Here is a 23,751-nt window from a genome sequence, read left to right on the forward strand (position 1 = left end):
CACCTGTGCCATACGATACGGTGAAATAGAAATGGACTGAGTGCCCGACACCAAATCAGTACCGAAGTCAATATCCCTGTCCGGTGGTATGCCGGATAGGTCTACAGGAGATACATCCGAAAAGTCCCTCACTACTGGAACTGAATCGATACTAGGAGTCTCTGCACTGACATCCCTCACAAAGGCCAATAAGAAAGACAAACCTTCCTAACCATCCGCCGGGCTTTCAAAAATGAAATCACTCTACTCGGAACATAATCCGACGAACCTCGCCACTCAATCCGTAAAACACACCGCATAGCCAATGTTATTGTCTTAGCATAACAGTCCAAAATAGCGTGACACAGAGATAACCAATCCATGCCCAATATCATATCAAAATCGATCATACTAAGCAACAAAAGGTCCACTCGAGTATCCAAACCCCCAGTAGTCACCACACAAGACCGATATACGTGGTCCACAACAACAATATCGTCCACCGGAGTAGATACATAAACAGATGAAACAAGAGACTCACGGGGTGTATCCAAATAATGAGCAAAATTTGATGACACATATGAAAAAGTGGAACCAGGGTCAAATAATACAGAGGCATCTTTGTGGCAGACTGAGACAATACCTGTAATCACAACATCTGAAGCAATAACATCTGGTCTGGCTGGGAGGGCATAGAAATGGGCTTGTCCATCACCTGATCGACCTCCCCCTCTAGGGCGACCCCTAGCTGACTGACCTCTACCCCGAGCTGATTGGGCGGGTGGAGAAGTAACTGGGGCTAAAGCCGAAGGCTGACTCCTCTACTGGGATGAACCTCCCATAAGATGGGATAGAATCTCTTGATATGATCCAAATCTCCACACTCGAAGCAACCTCTCCCGGCAAATGGAGGAGGGGACTGAAGGGAGCCCTGAGCATCGGGATACCCACTAGAAGAACTAGGCATAGATGAGCCCTGAACTGATGGTGTGTGAGTCGAACTCTGAGTTGGAAGGGCACTAAGAGATGAGTGACCCTAATGTGAACTGTGATAACCATGGCCAGACGATCCGCCACGGTGACCCGAACGAGTTGGTTGAGCATGTCTGAATGGACGACCTCTGTTGTGCTAAAACTGACCTCCAGAAGGAACACCACCAAAACTACCAGATCTCCGAGGCCTCTTAGCCTCCCTCTCAACTCTCTCCTAGCGGTGAACTGACTCTATATCTCTGGCAATGTCAACTACTTCCTCAAAAGAAGCGCCAGATACCCTCTCTTTGGTCAAAAGAATCCGTAGCTAATAAGGGAGGCCATTAACGGACCTCCTTATCCTCTCCCTGTCCGTGGGAACTAGCTAGATAGCATGAAGGGCCAAATCGGAGAATCTCATCTCATACTGCATCACGATCATATCCTCCTGACGCAACTGCTCGAACTGCCTGCGTAGCTCCTCTCTGCAGGAATACGATACATACTTCTCTAGGAAGAGAATGGAGAACTAATTCCAGGTAAGGGGCGCTGTATCAATAGGACTACACCTCTCATAAGCCTCCCACCAAGTGAAGGTAGCTCCAGAAAACTGAGAAGTAGTAAATAAGACCCTACTGGTCTCCAGAATACCCGTTGTACATAGCATCCTCTTAAACTTGTCCATGAAACTCTGGGCATTCTCGCCCTCTACACCACTAAAAGTTGGAGGCTAAAGTCTACCCAACCTCTCCAATCGACGCTTCTCGTCATCAGGTATAACTGGTACCACGTAATCCTGAGCAGGTGCAATCGGCTGGGCTAGTGGTACCTCCGGTCTCTGTAGTCCCTAACCAACTTGCTCGAGTGTACGAGCGACGGGAGTCTTAGTGCCTCCCCCGGCCTGAGAAGTTGATGCTATAGTAGAACCTGCGGCTGCCTGAGCAATATTAGTGCACACGGTCAAGATCTGAGCCAAGGTCTCCTGAAGGCCTAGAATAACAATAGGCACAATCGGTGCCTGAGCTGGTCCTATTGGAGCATCCCCTGCTGGAACCTGATCATGAACTAGGGCAGCTGGTGGATCTGCAGGTATTGCCCTAGTTGCTGTGCTGGTTATACCTCTGCCCCTACCACAGCCTCGACTGCGATCTCGGTCTTTAGTGGCCCCAATTGGTGGTACTGGTGGTCATCTGTCCTGACCGGTAGCATGTGTAGTCACCATCTATGAGAGAATAGAATAACAGAAGTTTAGTTACTAGAATCAACAGATTCGCACGACAAGAATTCAAGAATATGAAGTTTTTCCAAAAGGCTCTACAGCCTCTCGAAGATAAGTACAGACGTCTCTGTACCGATCCGTGAGACTCTACTAAACCTGCTCATGACCCGTAAAACCTATGTAACCTAGGCTCTGATACTAACTTGTCACGACCCCAAAACCGACACGGTCGTGATGACACTTATCGTGAAACTAGGCCAGCCGACACATTTCCAAGATAGTTCAATATTTTATTTAAAGCTTAAATAATACCATTTCCAACTGAAATTCCATAAAAGATGTAAAGTCAAAACCAAAATAAAAGCGAAAAATAAAACTCCCGACCTCGGGTGTCACTAAGTTATGAGCAATACTACATCTGTTCCGAAACATAACTAGACCAAAATATTCTGAAAATATCTAGCATGTACTAGAGGGTAGATAAAGAAGAAGAAAGGCGGGACTATGAACTTCAGGCAGCTACCTCGCTAACTCTGGTGAAATCCGCATCTGGAACAGTCAACAACTACTACTGTTCCCTGAGATACCTAGATCTGCACACAAGATGCAGGGGATAACGTGAGTATACCAACTCAGTAAGTAACAAGTCCAAACTATGGACTGACAAGTAATGATGAACTAAACCTCAATAGGTAACATAGTTAAACTATACAGTAAAGTAGACATGCTTGCAGTTCAAGTATTCAACTCAACAGTAAGTAAATACAAAACTGAACAGTGTGAAGATTAAAGCTCATCAAATCTCTACGTACCAATGTATAGAAAGCATGAAGATGTACCATATATCTCCACTCTCAAGTGCTTAATCACTCGGAACTGTATATGGCCATCCGGCCCAGGGAAGATCCATCCCGGAATATATACTCATTACTGACAACAGTCACCCAGTACCGAGGAAGGCCATTCCAGCCCTATGGAGAAGATCCATCTTCAGGTATAAGTACTTCGGACAAGATCCATGTCCAGGAAAGATCCATCCCTTAATAATATCAACTGCGCTCACTGGGGGTGCATAGACTCCAGTGGGACTCCTTTAAGCCCAAGCGCTATAACAAGCCAACGAAGGCATAATCAATATTCCTCTACGACGTGTAGCCCGATCCCATATTGTCACTCATAATCAGGCTCCCTGCCTCACTCAGTAATCACTCTCTAGTCCCCACACACGGGCTCGCAATGCGATAATACTAGCCCGAAATAATGATATGATATGTCAAATGATAACAATCGAGACTGAGACATAATAGGGTATGCATGAACAAGACTGAGTACATAGTATCAATGAAACTAATGATATGACTGTAAGAAATGACCACTCGGGTCTCAACAGTATCGACATGAAGCCCTAACATGGTGATTAACATGATTTACAGCTCATTAACTTACTCACATAATCACAACATAGATATCAGCAAGAAAGAGTCACTAAGCGGTGCCATAGAATGATCCAGGCCGCATTTCTCACGGCGTACGCCCACACGCCCGTCACTTGGCATTTGCGTCACCTCAATATTAATCATAGAACACATAGTTCCGGGTTTCGAGCCCTCAGAACCAAGTTTGGAAGCGTTACTTACCTTAAACGAAGCCAAAACTCTAACTTGCGATGCTCTTGCCTCTCGATTCGGCCTCTAAATACTTCGAATCTAACCAAAATCAATATATTAACATTATTATGCACTAAAGGAATGAAACCCACACAAAAATGATCAAATTAGACCCAAAATTCCGAATTTGGCTCAAACACGGCCCCGGACCCACGTCTCGAAATCTGATAAAAATTACAAAACTAGAAACTCCTTTCACTCTCGAGTCTATACATATGAAAACTATCAAAATCCGACGTCAAATGACCCCTCAAATCCTCAAATTAAACTCTCCAATTTCAAGTCCTAATTCTCCAAATTTCATCCCATTTCCACTAATATCATGATTAAATAATGGAAAAATCATCATAAACACAAGTAATAAAGCTTAAGTAGCTTACCCAACTGATAACCCTTGATCCCTCTTGAGAAATCACTGCCCAAGCTCAACACCCATCTTCAAAAATGGAGAAATTAGGCAAAATTCTCGAAGGAGACCCTTTTATACTTTCTGTCCAGTGTTTTCCGCATATGCGGTCACCATGTCACTTCTGTGATGCTGCATCTACGGAAATTCCATCGCAGGTGCGGTTTTCACTTAACCTCCAGATCCCGCTTTTGAGGTCGAACACCCATATCTGCGGTATCGCAGGGGCGGTCCCTTGTGCGCACCTGCGGCTTTCCTCATCTTCCCAATTCTCCACATTTGCGGTCTAATATTGCTTCTGCGAGTCTCGCACCTGTGGTCCCCAATCCGTAGGTGCGGAAATGACATAAACAGCAGCTTCAACTGCTCAAACCAAGTTCCAATCTTTCCGTTAACCATCCGAATTCATACCGAGGCCCTCGGGACCTCAACCAAAAATATCAATAAGTCATATACCACTATTCAAACTTATTCAAACCTTCGGATCACTCCAAACAACATCAAAACACCAAATCACCCTCGGATTCAAGCCTAAAAACTTCTAAACTTCTGAATCCCGCAAACGATGTTTAATACTTTCAAACCTCATCCGAATGAACTGAAATTTTGCACACGCGTCAAAAATGACACTACGAACCTACCCCAATTTATAGAATTCCATTCCGACCTTGATATCAAAAATTTCACTGCCGATCGAGAAACGCCAAATTTCCAATTTCCCCAATTCAAGCCTAAATCTACTATGGACCTCCAAATTACCTTCCGAACACGCTCCTAAGTTCAAAATAACCAAAGGGAGCTATCGGAACCATCAGAATTCACATCTGAGATCTTCTACACATAAGTCAACATCCGGTTGACTTTTTCCAACTTAAGCTTCGAAAAATAGAGACTAAGTGTCTTATTCCACTCCAAGACCACTTCGAACCCGAACCAACCAACACGATACGATGAAATACAACTGAACAAAACATAAAGAAGAAGAAATGGGGAAAACAGGGCTATAACTCCTGAAACGACCGGCCAGGTTATTACATTACCGTTATTTTTATTGTATTTCAATGTATCTCCTGTATTTCATGTATTTCATTGTATTCATTGTCTTTAGTTTTTTTTCTACTTTTTCAATGTATTCACTATATTTAAATGTATTCAACAATATGTATTCAATATATTGTAGAATGCATTTATATATTTTTAATTAATATAATTTATATATTCAGATGCATATTTGTATTCAAATATATTTGCAGTATGTATTCATATATTTTGCACTATAGATGACCTTCTATATTTTATGTATTCAATGCATTTTTATGTATTTAACTGTATTCAATGTAATTATATAATTTCAATATATAAATCTATTTATAAAGATACCACAAAAATATATTTTAGTAAAGATACCACTAAAAAAAGAAAAGATGGATTAAAAGTCTGAAGATTGCTCTATTTTGGGGTGTTTTTCGGCTGAGAATCTTTTCTATAATTGGAAATACAAATTTGTGTGTTATAATTGAGTTTGTTGAGTTGTATTAGTAGTCTATCGCGTTAATTAATTCACTTACCGTTTTAAACTGTTGAAGACCTTTTTTTCGCATGTTTCCTTACTGTATTCACGAATACAACTCGCGAATACATATGAATATAGTCTATGTTTAGATAGACTTCCTTATTTTTTGCTGAGTTTTGCTACTGTATTCATGAATACAGTAGCTTGAATACATCGAATACACTCTATAACAAGTGAAACATAGCTATATGAAGCAATTAAGTAAATGGTAGCTATAGCAAGTTAATAGCCACTAAACAATAGTCATTTCTAAAAATTCCTCTTTTAAATATATCAAAAACTCTTTCCTTTACTACCTCTCGTTGCCTTTTAATTCATGCTAGGAACGTCAAAAGGCATAAATGATGAAAGGTTCAAGTTGAATTGAACCAACAAACATGTAATTATTACTCCATCCATTTCAATTTATGTGAATATATTTTTTTTAATCCGTGCCAAAAAGAATGATTCCTTTGCCTATTTGGAAATAATTTATCTTTATGCAATAATTTATAGGCGCACAAAATATATGCGTCTCATTTTACACTACAAGTTTAAAAGTCTTCTCTCTTTTCTTAAACTCCGTACCCAGTCAAATGGGTTCACATAAATTAAAATGGAGGGAGAAACTTTAGATACATAGATAATTTCTGAAATTTGTCACAAAGTTATTTAAAAATCTCAATTAAAAGGATGACCTATTGGGACTTGTTATAATCTAGCCCTAAGTTCCGCCAGTAATGAGCTTGAGCGAGAGAGAAGAGGAGATAAACACAGAGGGGCAGATAGATGAGAAAGACTTTCTCTATTAGCTGCCTTAAACTGAAAATGATTTGTACACCACCTATTTATCCTAACCAACTTAATCGATTATGTATAAGAAAAACTAACAACTAACTTCTTAACTAACTACCTTCTAGAAGCGTGCTACATAAATACATAAATGTACAACCACTTACAACTCTTCTAATATGAATACTCTCCGTCAAGTTAAGAATAAAAAAATATTTTTCATTCCCAACTTGACGATTAATGTCGCATGTTGTTGATGCCCAAGTGCTTTGGTTAGCACATCTGCTGGTTGTTCTTGACTGGCAATATAAAATGTCTTGATCAGCCTTTCTTGATTTTTTTCTCAAATGAAATGGCAGTCTATTTCTATGTATTTTGTCTTCTTATGATACATACAATTTTCAGCAATTTGCAATGTTGTTTTATTATCATTGAACAACTTTATGGGCAGTTTCAAATTCAGATTTAACTTTTCTAGCAGACCATTCAACCACACAAGTTCAGCCACTGTATGTGCCATGCTTCTGTACTTAGCTTCAGCTGAGTTTCTAGATAGTGTGCTGCTTCTTGGCTTTCCAGGATATGGTTGAACTTTCAAGCTTAATGCAGTATCCAGTGATGACTTTCTTGACATAGGGCATGAGGCCTAGTTAAAGTCACATAATGCTTCTATTTCTTCATTGCTATCACTTGACATTAACATCCCCATCCCTAGTTGCTTCTTGATGTACCTTACTATATGAAGCGCTGCTTCATAGTGAGATTTCTTAGGTGCATGCATAAATTGACTTAAGTATTCCACTGCATATGAAATATCAGGACTTGTTATTTTGAGATACAAAAGCTTCTCTATGAGCCTCTGATAACTCCCCTATCCTCCAATAATTCATCTCCATTATTTGTGTTTGTGCAAGTATCAAACTCAGTGCTTGTTAACTTCAAGTTTTGCTCCATTGGTGTCTCTTTAGGTTTAGAGCCTACTAGTCCTGCATCAGATATCATCTCTACTGCATATTTTCTCTAAGACATGAGGATGCCCGCCTTTGATCCAGCAAACTCTATGCCTAAGAAGTATCTAACTTCTCCAAGTTCTTTTATCTTAAAGTGTTGATGTAGGGATTCCTGAGCAAGTTTATTTTCCTGCAGATCATGTCCTGTAACAAGAAGATCATCTACATAGACCAATATCAAAACAAACTTTTTATCCACATTTTTAGTAAACAAAGAATAATCATGCTTGCTTTGCTTAAAACAAGACATAGACAAGGCTTGAGACAATTTTAAATTCCATTGTCTACATGACTACTTTAGCCAATATAGGGATTTAAGTAACCTACACACCTTATGCTTTCCCTGGCTACTAAATCCTTGAGGCAAAGTCATGTAAGCTTCCTCTTCAAGATCTCCATTCAAAAAAGCATTCTGAATATCCATTTGAAATATAGGTCGGTGCTTGAGAGCAGCAGTGACAATGACAGCCCTCACAATGGTTAGCTTGTCAACAGGAGAGAATGTATCATGAAAATTCAATCCTTCCTATTTTGTAAAGCCTTTAGCAACCAATCTTGCCTTCAATCTTTCTACAGTGCCACATACATTGTACTTTATTTTATACACCCATTTGCAATCAATGGGTGCTTTACCAATAGGTAAGTCAACTACAGACCAAGTATTGTTCTGTTCTAAGGCCTCAATTACAATTTTCATAGCTTCAACCAACCCGTCATTCTTACTATCTTGATGAAAAGAGGATGGTTCAATAACAGTATAAAATAAGGTAAGAAATGTTTTAGAAGGAGGAGAGAGTGAGTATAAGAAACGAACTATTGGATAGGATGAGAGGTAGAAGAATTAGATTGTAGGGGTGGATTAACATAGTCAGTCAAAAAAATTGGTGGCTTACTAGTTCTCCCTAACTTTCTAGGTTGAGAAAGGTCAGGTAAGGCAGGAGGACCAAGCTTAGCAGAAGTAGCAAGGTCCATGGGAAAAGAGGAAGGCAAAATGTCTGATGGAATTGATTTTGCAGAAGGAAATGAGTTGGTAGTGAGTAGGGGACTGTTAGGTTCTGAAGGTGAAGCTGGTAAGTTGGTGATTGGATATGAAGGTAGTGAGGCATGTGGTTCTAGCGTAGATGAGACTGACACATGATCCAGTGTTGGAAAAGGAGAGAATGTATCAGAAGTAGTTGCAGGAATGGATGTTGAGGAACCATGCTATGATGAAAGAAATTTCCCTTTTGGGAATTTGAAAGGAAAGATATTTCCCTCAAATATAACATCCTGACTGATAAAAGGTTTTTCCAAAATCAAGGTCATATAGTTTATAGCCTTTATATGTAGAAGCATAACCTAGAAGTACAACAGGAATGAATTTTAGTTGAAATTTGTCATGAAAGTTAGGTCTGGTAGCATAATAAAGACATACAATTGTCCTTAGGTGATCCATTTTAGAGGGACAAACATGAAAAAGCTCATAAGGATTCTTTCCATGTAGGACAGTATTGGGTAGCCTATTGATGATATAGGTGGTTGCTAGAATGCATTCACCCCAAAATTTTAAAGGTAATGCAGCTTGAAACCTCAAAGTTCTGCCTACATCAAGTAAGTGTCTATGCTTCCTTTCTGCAACTCCATTTTGTTTGGGAGTATAGACACAACTACTTTGATGAACAATTCCTTTGGTTTGAAACATATTAGAACAATAGTTGAAAAATTCATAGCCATTATCAGACCTGAAAATTTTGACAGTAGAAGAAAATTGGTTCTCTACCAAATGAAGAAAATTTGATAGAATCACATATACACCACTTTTCAGTCTTAAGAGAAAGGTCCAAGTCATTCTTGAAAAAACATCAACAAGAGTTAGGAAATACCTATAACCATTGTAAGTATTTACTCTATAAGGACCCCACACATATATATGAACAAGTTCAAATGAACATTTAGATCTTGAAGTACTAGCAGGAAAAGGCAGCCTAGTCTGTTTAGCTAATGGACAAACATGATAGTTACAAGAAGTAGAATTAGACAACAAGGTATTTATTGTAGGTATTTTTTGGAGAACTGAATGGGAAGCATGACCAAGTGTTTGATGCCACAACATAGTTGAGGGGGAAGTCTGGATAGTGGTCATACAGGTGGAAGTGGGTGATGCAGCAGGCTTTGAAGGATTAAGGATGTAAAGTTCATCCTTGAGGATACTAATCCCACTCACCTTGACATTGAAGAGGTCATGAAAGAGATAAAGATCAGGATACAAAGAGGCTACACAATTTAATTCCTTGGTATATCTAGACACAGATAACAGATTATACTGAAACTTAGGCACATAAAGTACATCATGTAGAGTTTGAGTGTTAGACAAGGCATATGATCATGTATGTGTAATATGAGTACTTTCTCTATTTAGTAAATGTACTGAAGTAGATTTTGAATAGGGAACATGCTTGGGACAGGATAACAGATCTAGGGATGAAACTATGTGATTTGAAGCACCAGTGTTAATGATCTGCTTAACTTGGTTAGTAATTGAATTACCTGCCATATTTGGTGTTTTTCTTCTACTGGTCCCTTTTCCTTGCTCAACATTTTGAGTATTTGTAGATACTGCTCAGGTGTGAAAATTGGAGTTGTTTCATTGATCATGCCATTTATCATACCAATTTCATCACTTCATGTGTGTTTAGTCTCCTCCATTGCACTCACATCGTGTGCCACTAATGTGTAATTATCATTACCACCCTTCTTTTGTTGTTGAACTTAAAACTTGGTGGATAACCTACCAACTTATTATAAGTGTCTCTTGTGTGTCCCTTCATCTTACAATAGTCACAAAATAGATTTATGCTCTTATACTTCACATTTGAGTTGTTTGCTGACACAAAAGAGTTGCTCTCAATATTCATAGGTCCACTTTCCAAAATTCCACTTTGTACACCATATCCACTACTTAGTCTTTAACTTTTTTCCTGAACTATCATCGAGTATGCTTGATAAAGAGAAGGTGTTGGTCGCATCATTAGTATTTGGCTCTTTGAGGTGCATAAGTGTCATTCAGTCCCATTAAAGACTTCATAATTTCTGTTGGCAAAGAAACTCAACAAATATTTTGTACTTCTCATAGTCACATGGTTCAGGTATTATCGACTCAAACTCATCCCAGAGGTTATTGAGATTAGAGAAGTAAATTGATACACTAGAAATCCCTTGTGTTAAGCAATTGATTTCCCTGTTCATATGGTACACTTTAGTAATGTTAACTTTGTCAAAATGATCCTTAAGTTCATTATAAACCTTTTATGCATTCGAAGAATACACAATTTCTTTTCTGAGTTCCTTAGGCACAGAGCTTAGAATCCATGACTGCACTATGGCATTACCGCGATCCCACTGCCTCAATTGGAAGACTTTCTATTCGTATAGCTCTTTAGTGCAAGTTCCATCAACAAATCCAAGTTTATTCTTCACAAGAAGTGACATCTCCATAGATCGTCCCCATTCTGAGTAATTCTCAGTTCCAATTAGGAGTTGAGGAACAAGCGATGTTCCTGGTGTGTCTGAAGGATGAACATATAGTGGATCATTGCAATCGATCTGTTGATTGCCTGCATGTAAAGATCCAGCTGTGATTTGAGGTGAATCAAGCGTCACTTGAGTAGAGGATTGACAAAAAATGTCAGATTTAGAGAAATCCAAGACGACGAAAAAAGGATATCAAAGAGCAGGTGAAATAGGAGAAAAACGTAGGAAATTGATGTATCTAGAAAGCTTGTTGCTCACTCACAAAGAACCATGGCTCTAATACCATGTTAAAATCTAGCTCTAAGTTCTGCCATTAACGAGCTTGAGCGAGAGAGAAGAGGAGATAGACAGAGAATGGAAGATAGATGAGAAAGACTTTCTCTATTAGCTGCCTTAAACTGAAAATGAATTGTACACAACCTATTTATCCGAACCAACTTAACCGACTATGTGTAAGAAAAACTAACAAATAACTTCTTAAGTAACTACCTTCTAGAAGCATACTACATAAATACAGAAATGTACAACCATTTACAACTCTTCTAATTTCAACACGACTAATCTTCAAGATATACCTATAAAATACTTCGCATGGACATGGCATAAAGTGTGAAACTCGCTTGAGTTTAAGTGTACGAAGGGGCTAAATAATGCTCAAATGGATGAAAGAATATCCAACACCTTCTTTTCGCTATACATCTATCTTTTCCCTCTTTACATTTTCTCTTAGTTCTACCATTTTTCACTATCTTATTGTCAAATTTTTAGAATTGAAAATGGAGTTGACCACCAAATTTTTACACAATTGACACCCAAAAGTCATGTTGGTGTAGTTAGTGATTGAAGAGAAGAGATGATAACAACCAATTTCAATAATAGGAAATTAAAATAGGAAAACAATAGAAGAGATAGAAGCTATACATAGGTATGCAATTATAGACAATAATTAGATAGATAAAGAATTAATTACCTTTTATTAGGGTTCAAGACCAAGCACCTAGACTATTTGAATCCTAAAGAGTAAATCTCTGTCTTGCAAATCCAAGGATAGAGTAATCAAGGAAACCAAAAGTTCACCCACACTCTCAAAAGTAATCACAATATTCATCCAAGTCTATCTCTAACAATAAAGACATAAGAACTATATATGCTAAAGTTTTATGCTCCAAAGAAAAATACTAAAATACCCTCTATAGTAGGGCCTTCTTGACATGTTTTTGTATTTGGGCCTCTATTGAATACAATTGGGCTCCTAGATGTTAGCTTTGATCCCTTCCTTTTATACATCTACTTTAGCACATTATAGACCTTCAAGTTTTCTTGAATTATTCTATTAAGAGTAAGCTTTTGCAAATTGTTAGGAAGCTAACAAATTCAAGATGGCTATATTGGGATTCATTCGTTCTTCAAAAAGAATTCGTCCTTAAATTTGTAATTCCTTTATCTTGGAAGTACTCACTCTCCCCTTCTTCAAAAGAATTCATCTACGAATTTAGACCTTGCAAAATAAAAACTAGAATAAGAATTAATATGTATGTTGAGTATTGAGATTTGATGATTAACAAAGTTTGTTCAGAAGAAATATCTAAAGAACTACGTCCTCAATGTCGCTGCTTAACTGCTTTAAGAACCAGCTCCTCAGGGTTAAGGACCAGCTCCTTATGGTTGATGATTGTATGTGTTTGCAAGACAGTAACTTTATCTCAAAGTTATCCTGGTCCGAGTTTGGTGGAAGAAGGTTGCTACACATGATAAGGGTCGTTGCCCAAGAAGATACGCATAAATAAGTGAGAGACAAGAGTCTCAAGACTTTGGAGTCCTTGAAACTATAGGAGTCCTATCAAACAAGAAGTTGATTATGCACAGGACTCCTAGAAGATCTTGGAGTCTAGGCATTTAAATACTATCCATCTGGACTACTGAGATTATGCCTTTGCACATCAACTGAAGAACTGCATTTTACACACTGTAGTCGAGCACCAGTATTTTGTTCTTCTTGAGTTAATGCAGTGAATGTGTTTTAGGTAATCAAGCTATAATTAAAGTGTCACAAACAATTAGTGAGTTGGCTGAGTATTTGCTTTACAAGTTAGAGTAACTTGTAAATCAAATAGTTGTAGCAGGAGTACTGAGAGTATTGATTTACAGTCTTGTAATCGATACATTTTGGCTCATTGTTATGGTGGAATTGAAGTTAACAATCCTACGCAGTATGTCGTGATTTTTGTACCTTTTGAGCCGGGTGATTTTTCACGTAAAATTGTTGTTTTTACTTTACTGCTTATTTTACTTTACATTTAAGAAGTACGGTAAAGAGCCAAATTCTTTAGTAATTCATAAGGGCACTCAAACTAACAATTGGTATCAGAACAGGTTCTCTCACACACATGGCTAACACCTAGAGAGATCTTGAAAGCAAAACGAGTGCTCCACCCGTAATTAATGAAGGACAATCAACTACCAGACCACCCATGTTCAATGAAAAATATTACAATTGGTGAAAAGCAAGAATGAAAGATTTCTTGACAGCTAAAGTCTATGAACTATGGATCATAGTGAACCAAGGTCCATTAACTCCTACTAATCATAAATCACAAAATGAAATAGTTCCTAAGGACCCCTCAGAATTTGTGGCAACAGATTTTAGAATGATGGAGAAGAATGCAAAGGTTAAGAAAATCCTTACCTGTGGACTTGGTCCTGGTGAGTACAATAGAATATCTGCTTGCTCCAATGCAAAGGAGATCTGGGATGCACTCCAAACTGCTCATGAAGGAACAAATCAAGGGAAGAGATCAAGGATAGAATTGCTTATGAGAAACTATGAGATCTTTTTCATGACGGAGTCTGAGCCCATCCAGGAGATGATGACTAGGTTTACTTCATAACTACTACTCTTACTACAGGATGCTTACCTAGGCAAACTTAGATTCAGCTCTACCTAAACTTTTCTAGTTCACCCCTAATATTCCTCACTTGTCCGACTGTTGCTGAGCAGTTTTTGGATATCAAACGGACCTCCCCAGAAGGTAATTTTAATATGATTTCCCCCTTATGTAATCGACCAGCCCTTAAGAAAGAGGCTTAAGTCATCGATGGAAATCTGATAACACTTTTCTTTTTGCTCCGCGAGCAAGGAGCGAGCTAAGTAAATCTTACTTGAAAATGAGTGAGATTCGATTATTTTGCCTATGTAGTTTTGTTTTGTCATTTTTTTCCTTATTCTCTATGATCCCAAAAATTTACATAATACGTATCATTACATTTTCATCTCAATTTTTTAGAAATTAACTAATGAATTGATGTTACTTGGAAAGGTGTTCACCTTAGAAGATTTGGTTAGCAAAGTTCTAAGGATCCTTCCAGCTTCATGGGAATCGAAAGTCACAACTATTCAGAAAGCCACAAAGCTGGACAAGATCTCACTTGATGAGTTGGTTGGAAACTTAAAGACTCATGGAATGAGAAAAATAGAACTGCGTAAGGAAGAACCAAAAAGGGATAAGGTCTTGTTCCTTAAAGCGTCGGAAGAAGATGAATTTGACAGTGATGATCCTGACCTAGCAATGTTTGCTAAGTTCAAGAAGTTCATGAAGAACTCCAAAAATTCATCTAAGAGACAGACTAGCGGTAAGCCTAAGCAGATCGAAAAAGCTATATTATGATGGGTGCTACAAGTATAGCAAGCTAGACCACATGGTCAAGGACTGCCCAATGTGAAAAATTGAGTGGAGAAAAAACAAGCTGAAAAGGAGAAACAGTAAAAGATGAGAGAAAAGGGTCCCAACAAAGAAAAAATTCTAGGTAAAGGATTAACTGAAGCAATGAAGCAGGCATTTCTAGTAGTATATGAGGATAGTGGAAGTGATAAAAAGGAAGAGAAGGAGGATGAGGCCATAAGTCTCTATGGTGTAATTGATGAACAATATGCAGTGGAGACAGAACCTCCAGTACAACTTGGAATACACATTGGAAGGCCTCCTCTATTTGATGGACATCACTATGATGAATGGAAGATTCGTATGGAAATGTTCCTTCAGGCCACTGACTTTGACCTATGAGTGATCAATAGGATAAGCTTGAAAATGAACTAAGAAGGGCTAAAGATAATCTTTGTGATGCTGAATGTAGGAATAAAGTCTGCAAGAAAAATCTAGGAAAGGCTAGTTATGAACTATCTAGGCTAAGAAAATGGCATAGATCCATAGATGCTTTGAATTGGCTGAATGAAAACTGCAACACTAACAAATCAGGAATTGGCTACAGAAAAACCTGTTCCCAAATTTGATCCAAAGTATATAGGAATTTCTGATAACAAAATGTGCACTCATTATGGAAAGGTAGGACGCTTTAGAGATACTTGTCCTGCCTTAATACATGCTTAGTTTAAGAAAACCTTTGGTCTTGCTAAAAATGTGAAGAAGGAGGAGGAACCAAAAGCCAAGCCTCTTGTCCATACTAACTGGAATATGGTTAACAAGAATATAGTTATTAATCCTCTTCCCTTCTGGGCAAGAGGAGATCTAATTCATTCTTTTTCAAATAAAAAGGGACCCAAGCTAGTTTGGGTTCCTAAGAAAAACTTGTGATTTCTAGTGCAGGCTAAAGTGAGAGGTAACAATCAAGACTAGTATCTGAACAGTGGATACTCAAGGCATATGACTGGAGAAAAGAAAAACTTTCTCTCACTGACAGCCTTCCATGGAAGGAGTGTGTCATTTGGAAATGGGAAAAAAGGCCAGATAACAAGTATTGATAAGGTCGGTAAATCACTCTCTCATGCTATAAAAGATGTATATAATATCGTAGGTCACAAACATAATCTTCTTAGCATCTCTTAAATGTGTGATAAAGGAAATAAAATAAAATTCAATTCCAAAGTCTACATTTTCACTAAGCTTGATACTGATGAAGTTGTGTTAAAAGGTAAGAGACAAAACAATGTTTACAAGATATCCATTATGTCTCTTCTTCAGAGTGAGCACACATGCTTAAGTGTAGTTGAGGATGATCCACTTTTATGGCATAGAAGATCGGGTCATGCCAATCTTTCTCAACTTAACAAGTTGGCAACAAAAGACTTGGTCCTTGGCCTACCAAAAGTTTAGTTCTCCTCAAAAAAGGTTTTTGATGCATGTGTTAGAGGGAAACATGTAAGGTCACCTTTTAAATCTAAAAAAGGTTGTCAGCAACTCCAAACCTCTGGAACTCCTTCACATAGAACTATGTGGACCAATGAAAATGAGGAGCAGAGGAGGTAAGAGGTATGTTTTTGTCTGTAAAACGCAACAAAATGGTGTTGTAGAAAGAAAGAATAGATCTCTAGAAGATATGGAGAGGACCATGTTGATTGATAGTGGACTGCCTAAGAGCTTCTAGGCTGAGACAGTCAATACTTCTTGCTACTTGCTAAACGGATGCATGGTCAGATCTATTCTTGAGAAAACTCCCTATGAGTTACTTCGAGTGAGGGAGCCCAATATCACTTACCTGAGAGCATTTGAGTGCAATACTTTGTGCACAATAATGACAAAGAAGCTCTAGGTAAGTTTACTGGCAGGAGTGATGAGGGAATTTTCTTGGGTTACTCTCCACATAGTAAGACCTACAAGTTTTTTAATAAAAGAACTATGTGTGTAGAAGAAAATGTTAATGTTATTTTTTATGAATCTAACAATTTGGCTTAGAAAGGTTTGCAGGATGATGATTATAATATAGGACTCACTAGTGAAGGAGCTCCTAAGGAACCTGAACTTCAACCTGAAGATGGATTCGGAGATCACAAGGCAGTTGACAATGATCATGAGCAACAAGAAAAAGACAAAACTACTCTGACTGCTAACTAGGATGATGAATCTATACTTGTTGAACCTGTTCCTTTGGGTCACTCCTTGACTGAACCATTTCTAGGAATACAAATTAGGCCATGGAAACATCAAAGTTCACATCCTCTTGAGAACATTATCTTTGATCCTAATGCAGGAGTGCAAACCAGGTTATCTCTGAGAAATCTATGTTCACTCACAGCATTTCTCTCACAGGTTGAACCTAAGAACATCAAGGAAGCTCTAAAGGATCCAAATTGGTTTCTAGCCATACAAGAGGAGCTAAATCAGTTTGAAAGAAGCAAGGTCTAGCACTTGGTACAAAGACCCAAGAACAGAACTATCATAGGTACCGGATGGGTGTTCAAAAATAAGTTGGATGAATAAGAAAATATCACAAGGAACAAGGCCAAACTAGTGGTTCAGGGATACAATCAAGAAGAAGGCATCGGTTATGATGAGACATTTGCACATGTATCTAGAATGGAAGCTATAAGAATGTTAATAGCTTTTGTTGCATACATGGAGTTTACCTTGTATCAGATGGATGTAAAGAGTGCATTCTTGAATGGTTATCTAAAGAAGGAAGTGTTTGTTAAACAACCTCCTGGGTTTGAGGGTGAAGAAATTCCTAACTATGTGTTCAAGTTAGACAAAGCACTGTATGGACTGAAACATGCTCCAAGAGCTTGGTATAAAAGACTCTCAAAATTCCTCTTAACCAACAACTTTGTAAGAGGAAAGGTGGACAACACTCTATTTTTTAGGAGCAATGACAAGAATGTCCTAATTGTACAAGTATATGTGGGTGCCATTATCTTTGGAGTTACTAATGAAACAATGTGCAAGGAATTTGCTGAGATGATGGGGAATGAGTTTGAAATGAGCATGATGGGTGAATTGAACTTCTTTCTGGGGTTGCAAATCAAGCAAACACTTACTGGAACCATGATATATCAGCAAACATACATTAAGGAACTATTGAAGAAATTAAACATAGACACATTTAAGTACGTAGACACTCCATTGCCATTGCAACAAAGCTAGACCTTGATGAAGAAGGGAAAAGTGTTTGACAAAAGTTATATAGAGGAATGATTTGGTCACTGTTGTACCTCACAACAAGCAAGCCTGATATTATATTCAATGTGGGACTGCGTGCAATATTTCAGGCAAATCCAAAAGAGTCTCATATGAAGGCTGTCAAGAGGATACTCAGATATCTTAAAGGGACTCATAATCTATGCCTATGGTATCCTAGAGGGTATAGCTTTGATTTAGTTGGTTATGATGATACTGACTATGCAAGTTTTCATATTGACAGGAAAAGCACTTCAGGAACAACACATTTTCTAGGTTCTTGTCTGGTGTCTTGGGAAAAAAAAAGCAGAACTCAGTGGCTTTATTCACAGCTGAAGCTGAATATGTGGCAGCAACATCTTGTTGTGCTCAGTTGCTGTGGATAAGATAATTAAGGGACTATGGTGTTTTTGTTGATTGTGTTCCTATTTTCTGTGACGACACTAGTTCCATAAACATTGCTAAAAATCCATGTCAACACAAGAGAACCAAACAGTCAAAGTAACTGTATTAGAGTCCCATTAGTAGGGATGTTTATCGAGCGGATCAGGCGGATATTTACGCTTAACGGTTCGGTTTATTAGTTATCGATTATCAGTTTATAAATATAATAATCTGCTATCCATCCAATAAGACATCGGGCGAATTGGTATTGAATTAACAATTATTGGAGGGTTATCGGGCGGTTTATCGGATAAATCAAAACAATAAAAAAGAAGTAGAGAACTAAAGAATTTTTCCGTCTTCAGACTTTTAACCGTAGTGGATTTCAATAAATTCAGCTGGACATTCATTTTCTTAAAATCACTCTTAAGGACGCTGCCAAGTTCTAATAAAACATTTAACCCTACCAAAATATGTTAAATGTTGGTAACAGATCCATGGTCCACTACAAAATAGGGATGACTTTGAGATAGAACCAGGAATATAGTCCACCCCATTAATCATTATGTTTATTTACAAACATTTGTGTGACGAGGACTTTTCATTTCTCTAGATTTACCAAGCCGAATGGGTGTAATATAAGTATGGATATATTGTGTCGATTATGCAATCTATAACTAGGGGATAAGAGTGTAAATATATAAAAATTTAACGGGTTAACGGTATATCCAATAAGGAAATTGAGTAATCCGCCCCCGATCTGTTAAGTCTTTAATTATAAAATTTTGATATGTTTACCAATCATTACCCCTAATTACCCAATACCAATAAGCCAATAAGCCATTTTTCGGTTCGGTTAACGGTTACGATTTGATTTTGAATAGCCCTACCCGCTCAAATTTGGTCTCTCTCTCTCTCTCTTTCTCTCTCTTTCTCTCTCTTTCTCTCTCTCTCTTTCTCTCTCTTTCTCTCTCTCTCTTCCAGTCAAATCAGGAGTAACGTCTTTAAAAGAACCTTAATATGATTAGTTTCTCAAACCCTACTGTTTCTCTCAATCCCTAAGTAAGAATCAATAAATAATTCTCTCTTTCCCTTCATCTCTTACCAACATGCCTAAATCCAAGCCAAACCTGCAAAATTATCATCCAAGACTGAAGCCAAATCCAAGAACATGAAGCTAAAATCAAATAAAAATGTCAACTATCAAGTGAACATGCACCCACCTTGATCCTTCTCCATCGATATCCTCTACTGAACCTACACCATCTTCCCATGTTCCTAGTTCTCTCACCATCCCCACCTCTACTGGACCTTCACTTTTAAAACCAGCAACCCACGCATTTGTGCCTACTTCATAAAACACTTCTAAGCCAACCAAGATCAAGGCTACTCCAAGAAAATCTGTCAATAGTGGCAAGGTAGTGGCTAATGTTGCTGCTAAAGTAGGCACATTGGTTAAGGAAGTTGTGTTTCATGGGGAATCAATGTCAATTACCATAAGTCAGGTAAAACTCCTCCCTCGAAATTAGATGTTCTGGTATTTTCTATAGATGTTTCACCCTTAGATATTATCCTCACCTATAAATGATAAACCACAAGTGGAGGAATCTACTGTAGAAACGAATATAGAAACTCTGGATAAAAGGGTAGATGCCACTAATGTTATGCCTATGGTTGAGGGGGAAGGTAATAAAGAACCAGTACAAAAGGAGGCATTTGATGGTCTTTCCTTTCGGAGGATGAGAATGATAATAAAGGTGAAAAAGAAGAAGGAGTAATAGGCAGTCATGAGGAACATCCGACTCAGGACAATGCTAATGAAGAAAAAAAAGTAAGAATGAAGAAGATTATGGTGAAGATAAGGAGAGTGAGACAGAAGATAGGATAGATGAACAAGTGGATGATTTTGCAGAAGAAGAAAACAACAGTGAAGAAGAAGGTGATTATGAGAGTGAAGGTGGGGATCAAGAAAAAGCAAGTGAGAGTGAAGGAGAGGATGAAGAAAGTGAGGAAGAGAATGAGAATTCAAATGGGGAATCTGAAGGCTCTATGACTATTGGGAACACTGTCATAGCCCCTTCAGAAGAAGTAAGTGGAGAGAAACGGACAGAAGAAATTTGGCCCTTGTTAACTCCTTCCACTGGAGATAAGGAGGTCAGTAGTGATAAAGATAACTTGCCCTTGTATGAACTAGGAAAGAAAACTAGGAAGACTCATATAAAAGCCACAAAGTCTGATGTCCCTACAAGGAAAGAAGTGGCTCCTCCTGCCAGGACTCCTCTCACAAGGAGTAAAATAAAGGCTATTGATAAATAAATCATTAAGAAGTCCAGAGGTGCCAAGAAACCAAGGAAATAAGTTTTTGTTGTGGAACCTGTTGTTGAGTTGGATGGAGAATATGAGTCTGATTCTGCTCTGCCAAAAAAGTCATCAACACAAAAGAGAAAAGTTGTCAAAGCTAGAAATACTACTACCCCATCTCCAATGGCTAGAAAGAAGAGAAAGAGTGCACCTGTTGTGGTTGAAAAACTCACTGAGTTCAGGAATATAAAAGTGCTTAATGGGAAGATTCTTGCAAATACTGATGAAAAAGGGATGGCTCAACTAGTTGAAAAACTTGAGCTACAAGTATGGAAACACATGTTTGTTAAGGCCTTTCCTCTTGTGTATGTGCCTGTTGTGGTGGAGTTCTATGTGAACTTTTAGTTTAATGGAAAGGTGGTCCAGAGTAATGTAAGGGGATTTGAGATGGAGTTTGATGTTGAGGAGCTGGAGACGCTTCTAAATATTCCTTCTTTAGGTTTTGACAATTACTTGAAAAAAAGGTTACCAGTCATAGACAATGATGTGGACACAGGAATTGTGGTCACAAGGAAGTTCTCTCAAAAGTTTGAACTGGATGCTCCCCAGAAGGTGTACAAGACTGATATGACCCCCTTCCACAAGCTGATGTGTCACTTTTTCAATTCCTGCATTCTACAGAGGTCTGAGAGAAGGCATGAGGCTACCTTGTTGGACATGGCTATGATGGAACTGTTGATACTTGTAAACCTATCAATCTTCCGAGCCTGATGATTTAGCATATGGTAAGAGTTGTAGACACCTCCAAGCCTAAATATGCTATGCCTTATGGATTCATGTTGGCTGAGCTGTTTGACAAGCTCAACATTGCCTTGCCTGAGCTTAAGTATGGAAATCTGGCCCTTGTTAACTCCTTCCACTGGAGATAAGGAGGTTAGTAGTGATAAAGATAACTTGCCCTTGTCTGAACTAGGAAAGAAAACTAGGAAGACTCATATAAAAGCAACAAAGTCTGATGTCCCTACAAGGAAAGAAGTGGATCCTCCTGCCAGGACTCCTCTCACAAGGAGTAAAATAAAGGCTATTGATGAATAAATCATTAAGAAGTCCAGAAGTGCCAAGAAGCCAAGGAAATAAGTTTTTGTTGTGGAACCTGTTGTTGAGTTGGATGGAGAATATGAGTCTGATTCTGCTTTGCCAAAAAAGTCATCAACACAAAAGAGAAAAGTTGTCAAAGCTAGAAATACTACTACCCCATCTCCAATGGCTAGAAAGAAGAGAAAGAGTGCGCTTGTTGTGGTTGAAAAACTCACTGAGTTCAGGAATATAAAAGTGCTTAATGGGAAGATTCTTGCAAATACTGATGAAAAAGGGATGGCTCAACTAGTTGAAAAACCTGAGCTACAAATATGGAAACACATGTTTGTTAAGGCTTTTCCTCTTGTGTATGTGCCTGTTGTGGTGGAGTTCTATGTGAACTTTTAGTTTAATGGAAAGGTGGTCCAGAGTAATGTAAGGGGATTTGAGATGGAGTTTGATGTTGATGAGCTGGAGATGCTTCTAAATATTCATTCTTTAGGTTTTGACAATTACTTGAAACAAAAGTTACCTGCCATAGACAATGATGTGGACACAGGAATTGTGGTCACAAGGAAGTTCTCTCAAAAGTTTGAACTGGATGCTCCCCAGAAGGTGTACAAGACTGATATAACCCCCTTCCACAAGCTGATGTGTCACTTTTTCAATTCTTGCATTCTACAGAGGTCTGAGAGAAGGCATGAGGCTACCTTGTTGGACATGGCTATGATGGAACTATTGATACTGGTAGACCAATCAATCTTCCGAGCCTGATGATTTAGCATATGGTAAGAGTTGTAGACACCTCCAAGCCTAAATATGCTATGCCTTATGGATTCATGTTGGCTGAGCTGTTTGACAAGCTCAACATTGCCTTGCCTGAGCTTAAGTATGGAAATCTGGCCCTTGTTAACTCCTTCCACTGGAGATAAGGAGGTCAGTAGTGATAAAGATAACTTGCCCTTGTCTGAACTAGGAAAGAAAACAATGAAGACTCATATAAAAGCAACAAAGTCTGATGTCCCTACAAGGAAAGAAGTGGATCCTCCTACCAGGACTCCTCTCACAAGGAGTAAAATAAAGGCTATTGATGAATAAATCATTAAGAAGTCCAGAGGTGCCAAGAAGCCAAGGAAATAAGTTTTTGTTGTGGAACCTGTTGTTGAGTTGGATGGAGAATATGAGTCTGATTCTGCTCTGCCAAAAAAGTCATCAACACAAAAGAGAAAAGTTGTCAAAGCTAGAAATACTACTACCCCATCTCCAATGGCTAGAAAGAAGAGAAAGAGTGCGCCTGTTGTGGTTGAAAAACTCCCTGAGTTTAGGAATATAAAAGTGCTTAATGGGAAGATTCTTGCAAATACTGATGAAAAAGGGATAGCTCAACTAGTTGAAAAACTTGAGCTACAAGTATGGAAACACATGTTTTTTAAGGCTTTTCCTCTTGTGTATGTGCCCGTTGTGGTGGAGTTCTATGTGAACTTTTAGTTTAATGGAAAGGTGGTCCAGAGTAATGTAAGGGGATTTGAGATGGAGTTTCATGTTGAGGAGCTGGAGATGCTTCTAAATATTCCTTCTTTAGGTTTTGACAATTACTTGAAACAAAAGTTACCAGTCATAGACAATGATGTGGACACAGGAATTGTGGTCACAAGGAAGTTCTCTCAAAAGTTTGAACTAGATGCTCCCCAAAAGGTGTATAAGACTGATATGACCCCCTTCCACAAGCTGATGTGTCACTTTTTCAATTCCTGCATTCTACAGAGGTTTGAGAGAAGGCATGAGGCTACCTTGTTGGACATGGCTATGATGGAACTGTTGATACTGGTAGACCTATCAATCTTCCGAGCCTGATGATTTAGCATGGCGAAATGAGACGAGAAAATGTTCATGCGCTCTTTTACCCCTATTCTTCCTAGATAACATAAAGTCTCCTCTAAAAGGTAAATACATATCATCATCAGATGGAGTCTGTCA

General features: G+C 38.4%; 3 protein-coding genes across 3 annotated transcripts; all 3 read left to right on the forward strand.

Moving 5' to 3' along the window:
- Positions 1 to 13,617: 13,617 nt before the first annotated feature.
- On the forward strand, positions 13,618 to 13,995 carry LOC138874927 (uncharacterized). Its single transcript, XM_070153727.1, has one exon. The coding sequence runs from the start codon at positions 13,618 to 13,620 to the stop codon at positions 13,993 to 13,995; it is 378 nt and encodes a 125-aa protein (XP_070009828.1).
- Positions 13,996 to 18,026: 4,031 nt separating this feature from the next.
- On the forward strand, positions 18,027 to 18,398 carry LOC138874928 (secreted RxLR effector protein 161-like). The gene has a single exon (XM_070153728.1). The coding sequence runs from the start codon at positions 18,027 to 18,029 to the stop codon at positions 18,396 to 18,398; it is 372 nt and encodes a 123-aa protein (XP_070009829.1).
- Positions 18,399 to 19,880: 1,482 nt separating this feature from the next.
- Positions 19,881 to 20,712, forward strand: LOC138874929 (protein gar2-like). The gene is made up of 3 exons (XM_070153729.1): positions 19,881 to 19,901; positions 19,962 to 20,170; positions 20,220 to 20,712. Exons 1-3 carry the CDS (start codon positions 19,881 to 19,883, stop codon positions 20,710 to 20,712), a joined length of 723 nt encoding a protein of 240 aa, XP_070009830.1.
- The last annotated feature ends 3,039 nt before the right edge of the window (positions 20,713 to 23,751 follow it).

The sequence above is a fragment of the Nicotiana sylvestris genome, chromosome 8 (genome assembly GCF_000393655.2).
Source record: "Nicotiana sylvestris chromosome 8, ASM39365v2, whole genome shotgun sequence".
NCBI classification, from domain to species: domain Eukaryota; kingdom Viridiplantae; phylum Streptophyta; class Magnoliopsida; order Solanales; family Solanaceae; genus Nicotiana; species Nicotiana sylvestris.